At 56.7% G+C, this 14046-nt stretch overlaps 1 protein-coding gene across 1 annotated transcript in view; it reads right to left on the bottom strand.

Annotated features, from left to right (window-relative positions):
• Window positions 1–1842: 1842 nt before the first annotated feature.
• The window catches only part of LOC105991543 (serine protease 55-like), a 12727-nt gene continuing 523 nt past the window's right edge, over window positions 1843–14046 (bottom strand). Inside the window, exons 2-6 of the mRNA XM_013024198.1 lie at window positions 9775–9849; window positions 6588–6783; window positions 5608–5858; window positions 4222–4364; window positions 1843–2166 (exon numbers count right to left, since the gene is read on the bottom strand). Of these exons, the coding sequence (XP_012879652.1) occupies window positions 1843–2166; window positions 4222–4364; window positions 5608–5858; window positions 6588–6783; window positions 9775–9849 (989 nt within the window). The remainder of the gene's footprint in view (window positions 2167–4221; window positions 4365–5607; window positions 5859–6587; window positions 6784–9774; window positions 9850–14046) is intronic.

Genomic DNA, 14046 nt, shown 5'->3' with positions numbered 1-14046 from the left:
GGGTCTCGATGCTATCCTCAGCTGTTTCGCTCAAGGCTGATACCCCTTGAGCCACACTCTACTTCTGGACTTTTTGGTAGTTAATCAGGGAGAAGCGCTTCATATACCCACGCTGGATTTGAAGAGTGATCCTCAGATCTCAGCCTCACAGCAGCTAGGATGACAGGTGTGGCCCACCAGCGCCACTTTAACACGCCTGTCACTGGAGCTTTGTAACGGCAGAAACCAAACTTGCTTCTCAGACACTTGGGAATGCCTCTTGCCTGGACCCATTCTGCCACCTGGTGGCCACTTCCAGGAACTACACTCACACCCTGGCCAGTCTCTTCTGAGCGCTTTTTCCTCTTTGGGCCTAAAGGAAGCCCCAAGTTCACTTTGCAGAGTTCTCCCCACCTGTGTCTGTAACTTTCCAAAGACCCTGGGACTTCTGTGGACTATGGCAGGGCCACCCATTCCTATGCATAAGCCAGGACTGCTGTGATGTGGGCACTGAGCACTGCAGAGCAGCAGCCTGATCCGATTCCAGGCCAGGCTCCGAGAGGCTCTGTGCCTCTCCCTTGCTCACCATGACAAATAATGCATACACGTGAACAGTCTCCGTCAAACAGTGACTTGTGAGCCACACAGAGGCCTTGTGACACTCCGGTCCACATTCTGATAGGAACGGCCCAAACTTGAAGAAGCCTGTGCTGGGCTGTCCTTGGTGACTAAAGCAGGGATCGTTCAAGAAAATACTAGAACATGGACCTCAACAAACTGCTTCCTCTACTCATGAGCTGAGTACAGAAATGGGGAGCAACTGCTTGGAAAGCTTCGTTGTGACCTCACGGTGCCCAGCTTAGGACAGCAGTCAGGGCGGGCACGTTCTCAGAGCACAGGGGAGGCGCTGGGATCCTCCCAGGTCTTCTGAGGACTCTAGGATGTCTAATTTAATAAGATAAAATGCTAAGAGTCATAGCATTCATCTCCATTGCCCCCTCCCCAGCTTCCCTGGAGCGCCGTTGAAATTCATTCTTACTGCCTCTGTTCCTACCTGCTACCCACAGAAAGCACAGCCCGGGCCTGGGGGCAGGGCGGGGGGGGGGGAGGAACCAGTGGCAGGTTCTGTTGAGATAAAGGGAATCCAGTTGTGAGGGACAGGGATTCCCAGCTGAAGACACACACAGAATGCTTCCTCCACGGGTCTACACAGGGAGGGTGTGAGAGGAGCAGGAGGTGGAGGACCAAGGGCGGGAGGATGGAAACTCCAACCAGAGAGGACAAGGAGGAGACATGGGACTGAGAAGGGGCCCAGGATGCTGTAACTAGTCAGTGGGATTGCCAGAGAAACGTGTGCACAAGTAGCCACAGAAAAGATAAAATGACAGCCTGTGACGTGCAAAGACACGAAAGGGTGGGGAGAAGGGGAAGAGGCCGGGAAGGAGCGGGGAGGAAGAGCCAGCAAGCCAGAGTCTCGAAGAACCGATGAACTAAAGCTGCTGGGGAGAGAGCTGGGTCCAGAGGATTTGCAGCAGGTGCTGTGTGCACGGTGCCCCCGCTGCATCTCTCCTGAGGGGCCCCAGGAAGGACCCTGATGCATTTCCATTGATCCCAAAGCAGCTACATATGGAGACTGGACTCTGGGACGTCCAGCGTCACGTGCTTGGCTCTTGGCCCAGGCTGGAATCTTGTCCGTTCTTGGTTGAGCAGCTGCTGGTAGCTCGCGGCTTTCCGGACCACCTCTCGCTATTGCTGTGAGAAGCTGGCCGTGGGGTGGAGCCTGACAGGTGGTCCCCTCCGCCTGCTCCCCCCTTCCCCTCCCCCCTGGGCGCAGATCACATCACCTCACAGACCCTGCACGCTTTATTCCCAGGTGGAAATGCCTCTGAGCAGCACGGGGGGCAGAAGGCAGAGCAGAAGCCCGCGTGCCAGGCTGCGGGCTGCGCGGCCCCCCGAGGCCTCGGTGCGCTGCGGCTGCTGCTCCGGAAGGGTTATCTTTTTCTCGGTGTTAAGGGGCTTGCCTTCCATCTGGGTCAGGGTCTGGATCCAGAGGTTGTAGTTGGCCAGCGAGGTGTATATTCCAGGGGTGTCCTTCTGTCCACAGCTCTTGCCCCAGCTGATGATGCCCACCTGGTACCACTGACTCCCGGGCTCCGCGGTGCAGACCAGGGGCCCTCCACTGTCGCCCTGTGGGCAGAGGGCGCAGGTCAGCAGCGGCCACGGAGGCGGGACCCAGCCCACTCGGGCATGTGGTACACGGGAGGAGGGTGGGCCTGTGCCCAGGGCTGGGGGTGTCGGGGCAGGAGGCCCCTGTGCTGCGGGTCCTCTCACTGGAACACAAAGAAGAGGCAGGAAAGGGGGGCATGAGCAGGGTATGAACAGGATATCTCCCTCAGCTCCTTTAGCGGAAGGAGCGTGAGCCTCGAGGAGGAGACAGGACTTAGCGGAGGCCACGCGAGCCTGGGCAGAGCCGGGCCAGGACTTCAGGATGGCCAGCATTTAGCCAAGCCCTCCACCACGGCTCCTCCTCCCTCACCAGACGCGCTGAGCACCCACAGCTCGTCTGGGGTCTCTGTTTGGTGGAGGGCGTCTTACTTTGTACACTCCTGCCTAAAACTTTGCCTTCTACAGAACAGGGTGAGAACTAGCCTTCAGCAAACACCCCGTCCTTCTACGCAGCCTCTGTGTCCAGGACTTGGTCAAAATGGAGGTCATTCCAGTGAGGTAGGAGCTGGGAAAAGGCCATAAAACATCTGGGGCAGAACACCTGAAGTATTTGTTCCAGGGGTGCATCGCGAACATTCCTGTACATCGAGGAGGAGCCCGCATCCCTTCCCAGACAGCTGGGTGTGTTTGTAAGTAGATGACGTTCTGTGTGTGGAAGCCTTTGGATGCAAGGCAGCAAGGCTCACCCTGCAGTGGGCCCCGGGAAGAGCTTTCTCCCAAGGGCTCTGGCTAGAAGCCAGGCAGAGTCTGGTGAGAGCCTGACCCCAGCATCCCCAGTGGGCATCTGCGAGATGGACGACACGCAGGCCCACCCAGCCCAGGCTGGGTGCAAGAGGCCCAGGATTCTAGCCAGGCTCCCACCATGATCTGGTGGGACCCCTGGCCCAGTCATGTCCATTCGCGGTCTCTCATCTGCCCCGTGGGGAGAACGAGGTTGCGTGCAGTCCATTGTACCTAGTTACTGAGTGTGCAAAAGAGTGCAAAGTGACCACACAGTCACACCAGAGTGGCTGACGATAGAAGCCAACCCTGCCTTCTCATCCACGAAGTAGAGTGTGGATGCCATGTCTTCCACCTCTGAATGAAATTCTGGAGCAGTGGAATCTGTGGCACTGGGCTTCCCTCAGAGACCCTTGCTCTCCCCATCACTGGCCGCAGGGCGGCGCCACACCCGGGGTCACAGTCCACCGGAGAAAACGGCCCATCTTTTCACATTAAGCAATAAGAGATTACTCTGTGGCCCAAAGCCTTTCTGCCACGAGCCGCCTCTCCCGCACTGTGTACGGGGAAAAGAGCATGCTATGCTTCAGACACAAATCCGAGTCATTCATTCATTCATCCCCGGAGCCCAGAACCCGTTCTCCAGTCTTCTAGGTATCAATTTAAAATTTTTTCCTTAAAAAAAGTGTCATGTTACTATAGGGAAGCAATGAAGCTAAACGCTGCTTTAATGGAAGCTACCTAAGGTCTGGTTGTCGGCCCAGCGGCCTGCTGGCTGAGCCACGGGGACTCGGCTCCCCGCGGGCACCATGCTGCGGAGCGCGTGAATGAATGAGTGAAAGGTGACTCCCTGTGTGGGTCACAAGTCCTCCTTGGCTTTTTGTTTCTATTTATCTATCTATTCCTTTGTGCCAGTGCTGGGGCTCGAACCTGGGGCCCGGGCGCTGTCCCTGAGCTTTCTCACACAAGGCTGGCCTGCTCCTACCTGTGCCACACCTCCACTTCCAGCTTTTTGGGGGTTAATTAGTGGTCAGAGTCTCATCGACGTGCTTGCCTGGGTTGGCTTTGAACTGCGATCCTCAGATCCCAGCCTCCTGATTCACTAGGGTTACACGCATGAGACACTGGTGTCATTTTCCCAGAAATGGAAAACGCAGGTTTTCCGAGTGTCCCTAACGAACACCAGACGTGTTTCCGTCAGAGAACTGCGTGCTGACCGGAGCACCCTCGAGGGGAAGCGCTGCCCCCTGCACGTGTGCACACGCCTCCGGGGAGCCGGCCTCTTGTCGCGGTTACCTGGCACGCGTCGTAGCTGGAGTTCCCATACCCGGCACACAGCATGTTCTTGGTGAGCTTTGGGAACGTGGCCACACACTTCTTCCAGTCGCCAATGACCATGGGCACTTTCATCAGCTCGGCCGTCATGGATGTTTTGTCCTCTGCCCCAGGGAGAAGCTCATCAGAGAAGCCACGGCCGGTGGGTCTCCCCTGCACATCCCACAGCCACAGCCAGCTGCGGCGTGGACGGTGGGTCTCCCCTGCACATCCCACAGCCAGCTGCGGCGTGGATGGTGGGTCTCCCCTGCACATCCCACGGACGGTGGGTCTCCCCTGCACATCCCACGGACGGTGGGTCTCCCCTGCACATCCCACGGCCAGCCGCGGTGTGGACGGTGGGTCTCCCCTGCACATCCCACAGCCAGCTGCGGCGTGGACGGTGGGTCTCCCCTGCACATCCCACGGCCAGCCGCGGCGTGGACGGTGGGTCTCCCCTGCACATCCCACGGCCAGCCGCGGCGTGGACGGTGGGTCTCCCCTGCACATCCCACGGCCAGCCGCGGCCTAGAGCTGCCGCACCCGGTCCCCGCGTCCGCCGTCACCTTGTGCCTCACTGCCGTCAACTCTTCCACCTGCCACCCAAGCTTTTCCAGACAGCCCCCTACTGGCCCCATTCCTCTCTTTTAGAACCTAGCCCTCCTCCGGCTCCACCCCGGCCAGCCCTGCAGACTCCCTTCCTTGATTTCCCAGCAGGGTCCTGCCTGGTCATGGGAAGTGGTTTTGCAGTCCAGTGATAGAGCAGAATGCAAGGCTCTGGGGCATGGCCTTGGGGCATGGGTTGGCTGCCAAGCTCAGGGCCGTGATAGGGAGTTGGTGCCGGGGTCTGGGGACCAGGACTTTTCTTCTTGCCTGGATGTCTCTCCTTTTCATCAACTCTGATCACATCGAAATCAAACTCTTCCTGAGCATTTGTAATCTTGTCTACCCACATCTGCCTCCTCCTCCTCCTCCACTTCTCCCTCCCGAGCACAGCATGGCGCCAGAGCACCCCTCCCCTGAGTTCCTGAGGTGCCCGCAGGCTCCAGGCCCAGCCGGCCTGTGCCAGTGCTGTGACCTGAGCACGTACTGTGCGGGTCCCTCACTCCTGTGAGAGCCTTGGCTTGGTGGGTTTGGGGTGATCATTCTCCCTTTCTGCCCCACGCCTTTTCTCCTAGTTTGGCAAAATGACAACCTAACAGGTACCACAGACTTATTTCTAGGAGCAGCTGTCCGCCCTAAGCACCAGGAGAAGCCTAGCCGGAAATGGAACCCTCAGACCAGGGGGACGTGGGTGGGTGAGGGTGGAGGTCTCTCCTCTTCCTCCTCCCCGCAACGCCCTCCTGCAGGGCTGGGGAAAGCACGTACTTGGCTTGGTCTGGCCCCACCCTGCTACCCAGCACTGGTGCCAGCGGGCGGGGAGCGGCTGCGGGGGCAGGCAGATGGGCACCACCGCCTCGTTGAACTGGATGGGCGAGGTGAGCAGCAGCAGGGCGATGTCGTTGTCCATGGTGTCTTTTTGGAAGTCCTTGTGAAGAATGATGCTGGCGATCTCCTTTACCTCCATGGACGGGCTCATCAGGTTGGTTGTCCCCACGATGATGCTCAGCTCCACTGGGCTGGTGACCCAGAATGGGGGGGGGAGGGGACGGGAGGAGAGGTCACCGAGATCACAGGCCATGGACCTGCTCCGGTCCTGGTGTGCCCACGGCTCAGGGCGGGGATTGACCAACAAGGCAGGCAGGCGTGGGCCACTATGTCTGCTGGGCACACAACCAGACATGCAGACCGAGGGAAAACTAGATCCATACTGCTATAGCTGTTAGATTCTCAGCGAGGATACCAAAATGTACATGCAACAATCTGACACCGAACTCCTAGCTCAAGGATCATAGTCTGAGTTTTCAAGTAAAATGTGATCAGTAGTGGAAAAACAAAGAAGTAAAGCCAGGCGTTCCTGAGTAGCACGCAGAATGGGCATGGGCTAAAGCTGGGATTTCAATTCCGGGCCTCTGTGGGAGGCGCGCAGGGGGGGTCGGCCATGACGTCATCCCACCTCAGTTTCCCTATTTATAAAGGTACTCACACTAGTGCAGTCTTAGTGGAGTGTCTGGTGCACATTAGTAATCAGCAATTGGTCCATGTGCACTCATCAAAGAGGAGTAGACAGAAAATTCGAGAAGGAATGGTAGGAGGAGGGGCTTGCTGGCGGGACTGGCAGCGTGAGCTCGGAGGACCCAGGATGGGCACTGGCTGTCTCCTGCCCCAGCCTGAGGGAACTCTGCCATCGGGGCTGGCTAAGGACCAGGACGACCTGGTTGCCAGCACCCCAGGCCCCGGGTACTTACAATATGTCCTGAGAATTGACGCAGTGAGCGGCCGTGAGGACCCACCAGGCGCTGATGATGGAGCCGCCACACAGGTGCTGGTTTCTTGCCTGGATACTTATCTGCCACGGGAACTCCCCCACCTCAGCCTCCAGCCCCCCGACAATCCGGGAGTACCGAGTTTTCCCCTCGAAAACAGGTCTTTCACCACACCCTGCTGGAATGGAAGAGAGAAGGGAAAATGGGCACCAGTCAGCCCAGAGGTTCTGTAAATGTTTTCCCTTGCAGCTGGGTGCTGGTGTTCCGAGTCACCTGAGAGGTTGACAGGTAAGGATTGTGGTTCGAAGCCAGGTCGGGCAGACAAATCTGTGAGACTATCTCTAATAGACCAGCAAAAGGCTAGAAGTAGAGGTGTGGCTTAAGTGGTAGAGCACCAACCATGAATGAAAAAGCTAAACAAGAGGGAAAGGCCAGAGTTCAAGCCCCAGGGCCAGCACACACATTCTCCTTAGAATCAACAGAAACTTTGGAGATGCAGTTAATCAGCTGATTCCAAAATGGCCACCAAGTGGGCTCAGAGTAACCCTTATAAAGTCCTGAAGAATGGTGAAATAAGGCAGGGAAATATCAGACGCAGCCAGGTGCTGGCCTCTCACGCCTGTAATCTTGGTTACTTAGGAGGCTGAGACCTGGGGACTGCGGCTTGAAGTCAGCCCGTGCAACAAAGTCCACAACACTCTTGTCTTCAATGAACCACCAGAAAACAATCAGAGGTGGTGCTGTGGCTCAAAGTGGTAAAGTGCTAGCCGTGGGTGAAAGAGCTCAGGGACAGCGCCCAGTCCCTGAGTTCAAGCCCCACAACCAATAACAAATAAAAAAGGCAAAGTGAGAGGAGAAGGGCACCAAGAGATGCTGCCAGGCCCTCCCTCATTCCCTCTCAACTCCAAGGATGGAAACAAAGGGCTCAGAGAGGTTAACACCCCCCCACACACAGCACGTCCACAGGAACACAGGTCCCGTCCACCCCTAAGTCCACCCTGGGGTCCCATGTTAGAGTCCTACCCTACAGAATGGTGTGCTAAGGATCGTGTGGCTCAGCCAGTTTGTGCTAATTTTGCACAGCAGATCAAGGAAATGAAGAGATGCCAGAGGCCATGAGGAAAGTGCCAGAACCTCCTATAGAGGCCAGACTCCCAGAGGGTGGTCCACAGCAAATGGGTGGGAACAGATGGACACACAGGCCCCAGCTGTCTCAACCAAAGGAGACCACTCCCGGCTCTGGTCCAGGCCAGGCCCACTGGAGTTAAAAACAAAAACAAAAGTGGGGGTGGGGGGCACTGCTGATTCTAAAGACCCCAAGACCCACACAGAGTTTGGATCTTTTCTTGGTGCTGGTTTTCTACCCGCTCAGAGGAGCAGTGAGGCTTTTGCGGGGTGGGGTGCGGCGTCCCAGTGGAGGTGATCTGGGGTTAGAATAACGGAAGGGGTTGAACAGCCATGGCTGTTCCTCGTACAAGACGAAGTCTTTGGGGCTTGCACTTCCTCTGTGTGTTCACCAGGCCTACTGTGTGCCAGGAGCTGCTTCACGTACATCCAGCCCCCGTCCCCCTCCGCTTTCCCTGCCCCCCTCAGAGGCGGGATCATTATTTCCACCTCCATCTTTACAGTTGGGACGGTAGACACGATTCGCCCAAGGTCACACAGCTAGCCAATGGTCCAATCAAGATCGGAAGCCAAGCAGTCTGCTCTCTGCCTAGAATGTTCTGTTCATAGTTTCCCACCTCCCTCCCTCCCTTTGTCCAGACCTCTGCCAAGCGTCATTACTTCAGAACGGCCTTCCCCGACGGTCCTGGCCGCTGCTGGGCCTCACACTGCCCTGGCTGGGCTCCCCTCAGCATTAGTATGGCCGCAAGCCATTCTGGATCCCTCTCGGCCTGACTCTGTCCCAGAATGGGAGCACTGGGTGGAGAAGGAACGCACCTGCCGCGGGGATGCTGGGTCCTGGGACTGAGACAAACCACGAGGCAAGGATGCTGTGTGGAAATGCATCCTGGTGCCCGCCCTGCCTGCTGGAAGATGTCCACCATGTGATGCGTCTAACAGTGGGGCTGGGACTGAAGGAGGTGCTACGGCGATCTGAATCCTGAACTATTTCTTCCACATATTTTGTTCATGGAGAATTTTCAGTGATAAACAGGAGTGAAAAGTCAGGCTAAACATTCATAATAGAAACGTGATTTGGTTGCATTAAGAAACTGGATGTCCCCTGCTTTCACTATATTTGATGTTGGTATAATTTGTGGAGGAGATGGGGAAAAACAAGTCGGTTAAGGATACAGGTGGACCCGATGCAACTATGAGAAGTACAAGTTGTCATGTCAAAAATGAACTTTACAACTTTGGTGGTGGGGGGGCGGCGGGATTGGGTGGGGGGGCGGGGGGAGGCTGGGAAGGGATGTGAAGGGTAAACAAAGGAGGCTGCAATGCTTGATAAGAAATGTACTCATTATCATGCCCATGTAATTGTAACCCCTCTGTACAATATGTTCACAAAAAATAACAATTAAAATTAAAAATAAATATTTCATACCATCAAAAAAAAAAAAGAAAGAAAGAAACTGGATGTAGCCAGGCACCGGTGGCTCACGCCTGTCAGCCTAGCTACTCAAGAGGCTGAAGTCTAAGGATCGCAGTTCAAAGCCAGCCTGGGCAGGAAACTCCATGAGAGTCTTATTTCCAATAAACCACAGGAAAACCAGTAGTAGTGCTGTCGCTCAAATGGTAGAGTGCTAGCCTTGAGCTGAAGAGCTGATGGACAGCACCCAACCCAGAGTTCAACCCCCTTGACAACAAAAAAAGAAAAAAAAAGAAAGAAAAAAAGTGGATGTACAAGCACGGGAGGAAATATGTCTACCTCTAGACGCCCAGCGGGAGAGGAGTTGGCGGCTGACTTACAGCTGTGGGTCCTCCCTGAGACACAGCCCTGGTACAGTCAGGGCCACACCTGGCTCTGGCGGCCACTCATTAAACAGCTAGAGGACTTTGCTAAAATGGACCTAAGATAATCCCACCTATAAGGCTGACGTGGGGATGAATTCTGACAATGGATGCTGAAGTGCCCACAAACCCTCTGGGTGAAGAAAATCCTTGAGCCACATTGTGGTCAGGGTTTCTCATACGCAATGTTCCCATGGGGGAGACCACAGACCCTTGGTCCCGAGGATGCCCAAACTGCTGGTGCAGAATCGCATAGCAGATTGATGCACAAACCCAAAGCCTGGAGCTGCAATGGCAGCAGAGAGGGCAGGGGGTCAGAGGGCAGGGGGTGCAGGGGGCAGCCAGTGCCTGGGCAGTGGTGCGCTTCGGGTCCCCTTGCCCTGGACCCCAGCCAGGCCGCACTCCCTCGCTGACTGCCTGCTTCATGCAGCCAGGCCCTGGCCATGTCGAGGACAGGCTGTGTTGGGCTCCAGATATGGTGAGGGCCGGAGGGCCAATGGAGCGAGGTAAGCAGCCCTCCTGTGCCCTTGGGGGTGACTCTGGGAGAAGCCTTAGCCCCAGGGCGGTTCCCAGTTACACACACACACACACACACACACACAGAGTCCACCCCGGGGCCTGGGTGCTGACCCACAACCCACTCAACTCAGCTTCCTTCCAGCCTGGGCCGCGGCCTTGGAGAGGCGGACAGCGCATGCGGGGCTGAGAGCAGCAGGCTGCCAGAGCAGGAGCGGCCTTGACCTGCAAGTGCAGAGCCCCACTTCCTCCTGCACCTGCCAGTCACCTCCCTCCCTCCCTCCAGCCCCGGCAATGAGCACCCCAGTATTCTTTTGTGCATAAGTGAAGCCTCCAGCTTCCAAACCAAGGCTCAAGGTCAGACAGGTCAAACTTTGGGCTGGGGAGCAAAGGAGAAGACAGAGAAGCAGCTTTGCGGAGGGGTGGCTGGCAGAGGGGAGCCCCCCCCCGCTCCCCCTGCCCTGTTCTTGAAGCTGGCACCATGGTGGCCACTCAGCCAATTCACAGGCTCGTGTCCACTCTCCTCTCCCTCGCCCTAATGCTCACCACAGACTGGATGACAGGGGAGGGGAGGGACAGCAGTCCTGCCCAGCCCCTCCTGGGTCAGCTGCTCTGGCCAGTGGGAGAGGAGTCCACGTACCAACATCTCCCCCCATGGCTTGGGCAGCGAGGAGCAGCACTAAGAGCAGGGTCATGGCCATGTACGAGGCTGGAGGCTGGGGCGGGGGGGGGGCAGGGAGGCTGGAGGGCAGGAGGCTGGGGGGGGTGGAGGCTGGGCTGAGGAATGAGGCTGCACAGCCTCTTCAGGCCTGGCTCAGCCTCCGATGTCACAATGGGGCTGGGTTGAAAGCAGGCTGAGGTCATGCAGGCTTCTCTCTGGCTTCTTCTCTAGGCCGAGAAGGTCTGCCTAGGGCCTCGTGTGGAGACCCGCCGACCTGGCTCAAACGCCGCCACCGCACTCCGTGGCGCCTAATCCTTCAGGATCCTGGGCTTCCTCTTGTACAGAGCCGTCTCTGTCACTGCAAGGCCGGCTGGCAAAGCCGGGCCTGTGGCCTAGAGGAGGCCTCTCCAGGCACGGACACCCTGCGTGGTCCAGCAGCCTCCTCCTCCTCTGCCTCGCCCCAGCCGAGGAGGACACAGGCCCTGTCTGGGGCTCTTGGCTTCTTTCACTTCTGCCCAGAGGGGGCGACGCCTCTCCTATCACCTGGATTTATCCCACATGACCCCCCCCCCCCGCAGGGCCCTGTGCACCCAAGGGTGAAAAGATGAGACTCAGGCGGCGAGGTGGGGCCGCGGCCTGGCTGGGCAGTGGGATGTGGCCCTGGGGTTACTTATTACCCTTTACCTCGCACACACTGACAGGGGTGACCTCAGAGGCCCCCACAGCTGCTCCATCCACCGCTGAGCGACAGCTACCATTTCCCCAGCGGGAGGTGTGGCTGGGGTTGGAACTCAGGCCCCTGCGCTTGCTAGGTAGGTACTCTCTACTGAGCCACGTCTCCAGACTCTTTTGCACTGGTTATTTTTTGAGAGTTTTTGATCCACCTACTTGAGGCTCCCTGCTTAGCCGGGATGTTAGGGTTAGGGAGCGCCACCCCATCCCTCTTCTTCCCTAGGGGTGGGGTCTCGCAGCATTTTCTGCCCGAGCTGGCCTGGAACTATGATCTTCCCAGCCTCAGCCTCCCACACGGCTGACGGTGTGAGTCACTCATCCCAGGTTCTGGCTGAGAAGGGGTTCTGGAACTTTTCTGCTAGGGCTGACCTCAACTTCACCCTTCTAGGTTGCCAGGATTACAGGCGTGAGCCTGCAAGCCAGCGTCTGGCTTGTATCTCTCATGCATCTGCAGAGCACGTTCTTGATCTAGGTCGGGTTAGTTTGTGGACAGCGTTTGAGAGCAGGCAATGGTCACCCATTACTGAGAGCCGGGCCAGCACCCAAACCCAGGTTCCCCAGCTCTCAGTGGGTGGGCTCCCAGACATACAATCACTTCTGAGCTCACGTGGCTCTCGGAAATCCACGGGAGGAGAGGACACTCGTGGGCTTGCTGAAGACAAAACGGGCTGGAGCTAGAACTCATGCCACGCATGGTCAGCCTCCAACCTGGGCGGCAGGCGAGCCTTCTCCTCCTCTCTCACTTATCATCCATTCTGGCCTAGCAAACGTGTCGAAGGCTACCAGGCCCCATTCCAAAACCTGACAGTACAGACGGGAAAGCTCCTCTTGTCTTCATGAGAGCTGCAGTCGTGGGAGAGACGGCGAGGCCCTGCTGAGGGCTGAGACGGCGTGGGATGGGCATCTGTGCAGTGCAGAGCCACGAGACGGAGCCACGCAGCAACGGGACAGGGCGGGCCTCGCCCACGGGCGCCTGGGAACCACACCCACACCCAGAGGAAGGGAGGAGGGAGCCTTGGCAGTAACTGGGGAGCCCTGAGATAACAAAGAGGCCAAGAGTAAAGCAAGAGATCAAAGATTAGGAAGCGAGCACTTCCTCCCATCTGGGTGACGCGGACTGTGTTTCTGAAAGAGAGCACGCGGGGTGGCAGTGTCCTCTGACTCAGTGAAAGGATGGGAACACTTGAGGAACCATTATTATTATTATTGTTATTACTATTATTATTGCCAGTCCTGGGCCTTGAACTCAGGGCCTGGGCACTGCCCCTGAGCCTCTTTGTGCTCAAGGCTAGTGCTCTACCAACTTGAACCACAGCACCACTTCCAGCTTTTGCTGTGTAGTTTGTTGGAGTCTCAGGGACTTTTCTACCTGGGCTGGCTTCAAACCACGATCCTCCTATCTCAGCCTCCTGAGTTGCTGGGATGACAGGCATGAGCCACCCAGCCTGAGGAACCATTATTTTTGATGGTCTTAAGATAGAGATGAGGAGCCCATCTTAAAACAGGCGTTGAGGAGGTGGGAGAGGGGAGGGCAAAGGGCAAAGGAGAGGTGCGGACACGCTGAGGGCTTCGAGGCTCATCCTCTCCCTGGCCCCCTTCTTCCTCAGAGGTTTCCCCTCCCCCTCAGTTTCCTCCAGCTCCCTGGCGGTGGTCACCCTCCTCTTCTGGCTCTGTTGTCTCCTGGTCACCGTTTGTGTGGACAGGTCCTCAGGGCTCAGGTGCCCGCAGCCTGCCCACACCCTCCTGTATCAGCGCCATCCAGTAAGCCCAGACGTCTCCGGGCCTGTGTGTGTTTGCCGGGCTGCCAGCCTTTCAGACCCACTCTACTTTCTGTCACCTCTCCCGCAGCGCCGCCCGGCACCCTAGCACTGTGCTGAACCTCTTTTCTCTCCCCTTCTTGGCAGACCCTCCATCGCGCTCTTTCTGATGGTAAAGAATGTATTTTTATTTATTTAAAATATAGTTTTAAAAATAGAGCACACAGGGGAAGAACAACAAAAATAACGGAAATGAAGAGTGTGTTAAAATTCTGGGGGACAATACTGGAACGTGAACTCAGGCAGGCTCTCTGCCAGGACCTTTTCCCTTTGTTTTCAGATTGATTCTCTACAGTTCCAAGCTGACTCTGACCTCAGTCTTACTACCTTTACCACATCGGTAGTTGGTATTTTAGCAGTTCTCTGTCAAATCCAGCTTTCTGTGTGTTTTTAGAAATTAGTTTAAGTGGGGCTGGGAAGGTGGCTCAGTGGTAGAGCGCTTGCCTTGCATGCCTGAGGCCCTGGGTTCGATTCCTCAGCACCACATAAGCAGAAAGAAAAAAAAAAAGAAAGAAATTAGTTTGTCTATTGTCACGGTCCTTTGTTTCTTCCTGCTGACCTCAGACCAGCATCTCTTGCCTGGGTCACTAGGGCCGCTTCCCAGAGTGATCCTCGCGTGCCAATACCACCACATGAGCCACTTAAAAAAAGAATTCTCTGGGCTGGGAAGGTGGCTCAGTGGTAGAGCGCTTGCCTTGCATGCCTGAGGCCCTGGGTTCGATTCCTCAGCACCACATAAGCAAAAAGAAAAAAGCCG

This window comes from Dipodomys ordii, unplaced genomic scaffold (assembly GCF_000151885.1).
Source record: "Dipodomys ordii isolate 6190 unplaced genomic scaffold, Dord_2.0 Scaffold74, whole genome shotgun sequence".
Lineage (NCBI taxonomy): Eukaryota > Metazoa > Chordata > Mammalia > Rodentia > Heteromyidae > Dipodomys > Dipodomys ordii.
This window is presented reverse-complemented; position numbering and strand designations above follow the sequence as displayed.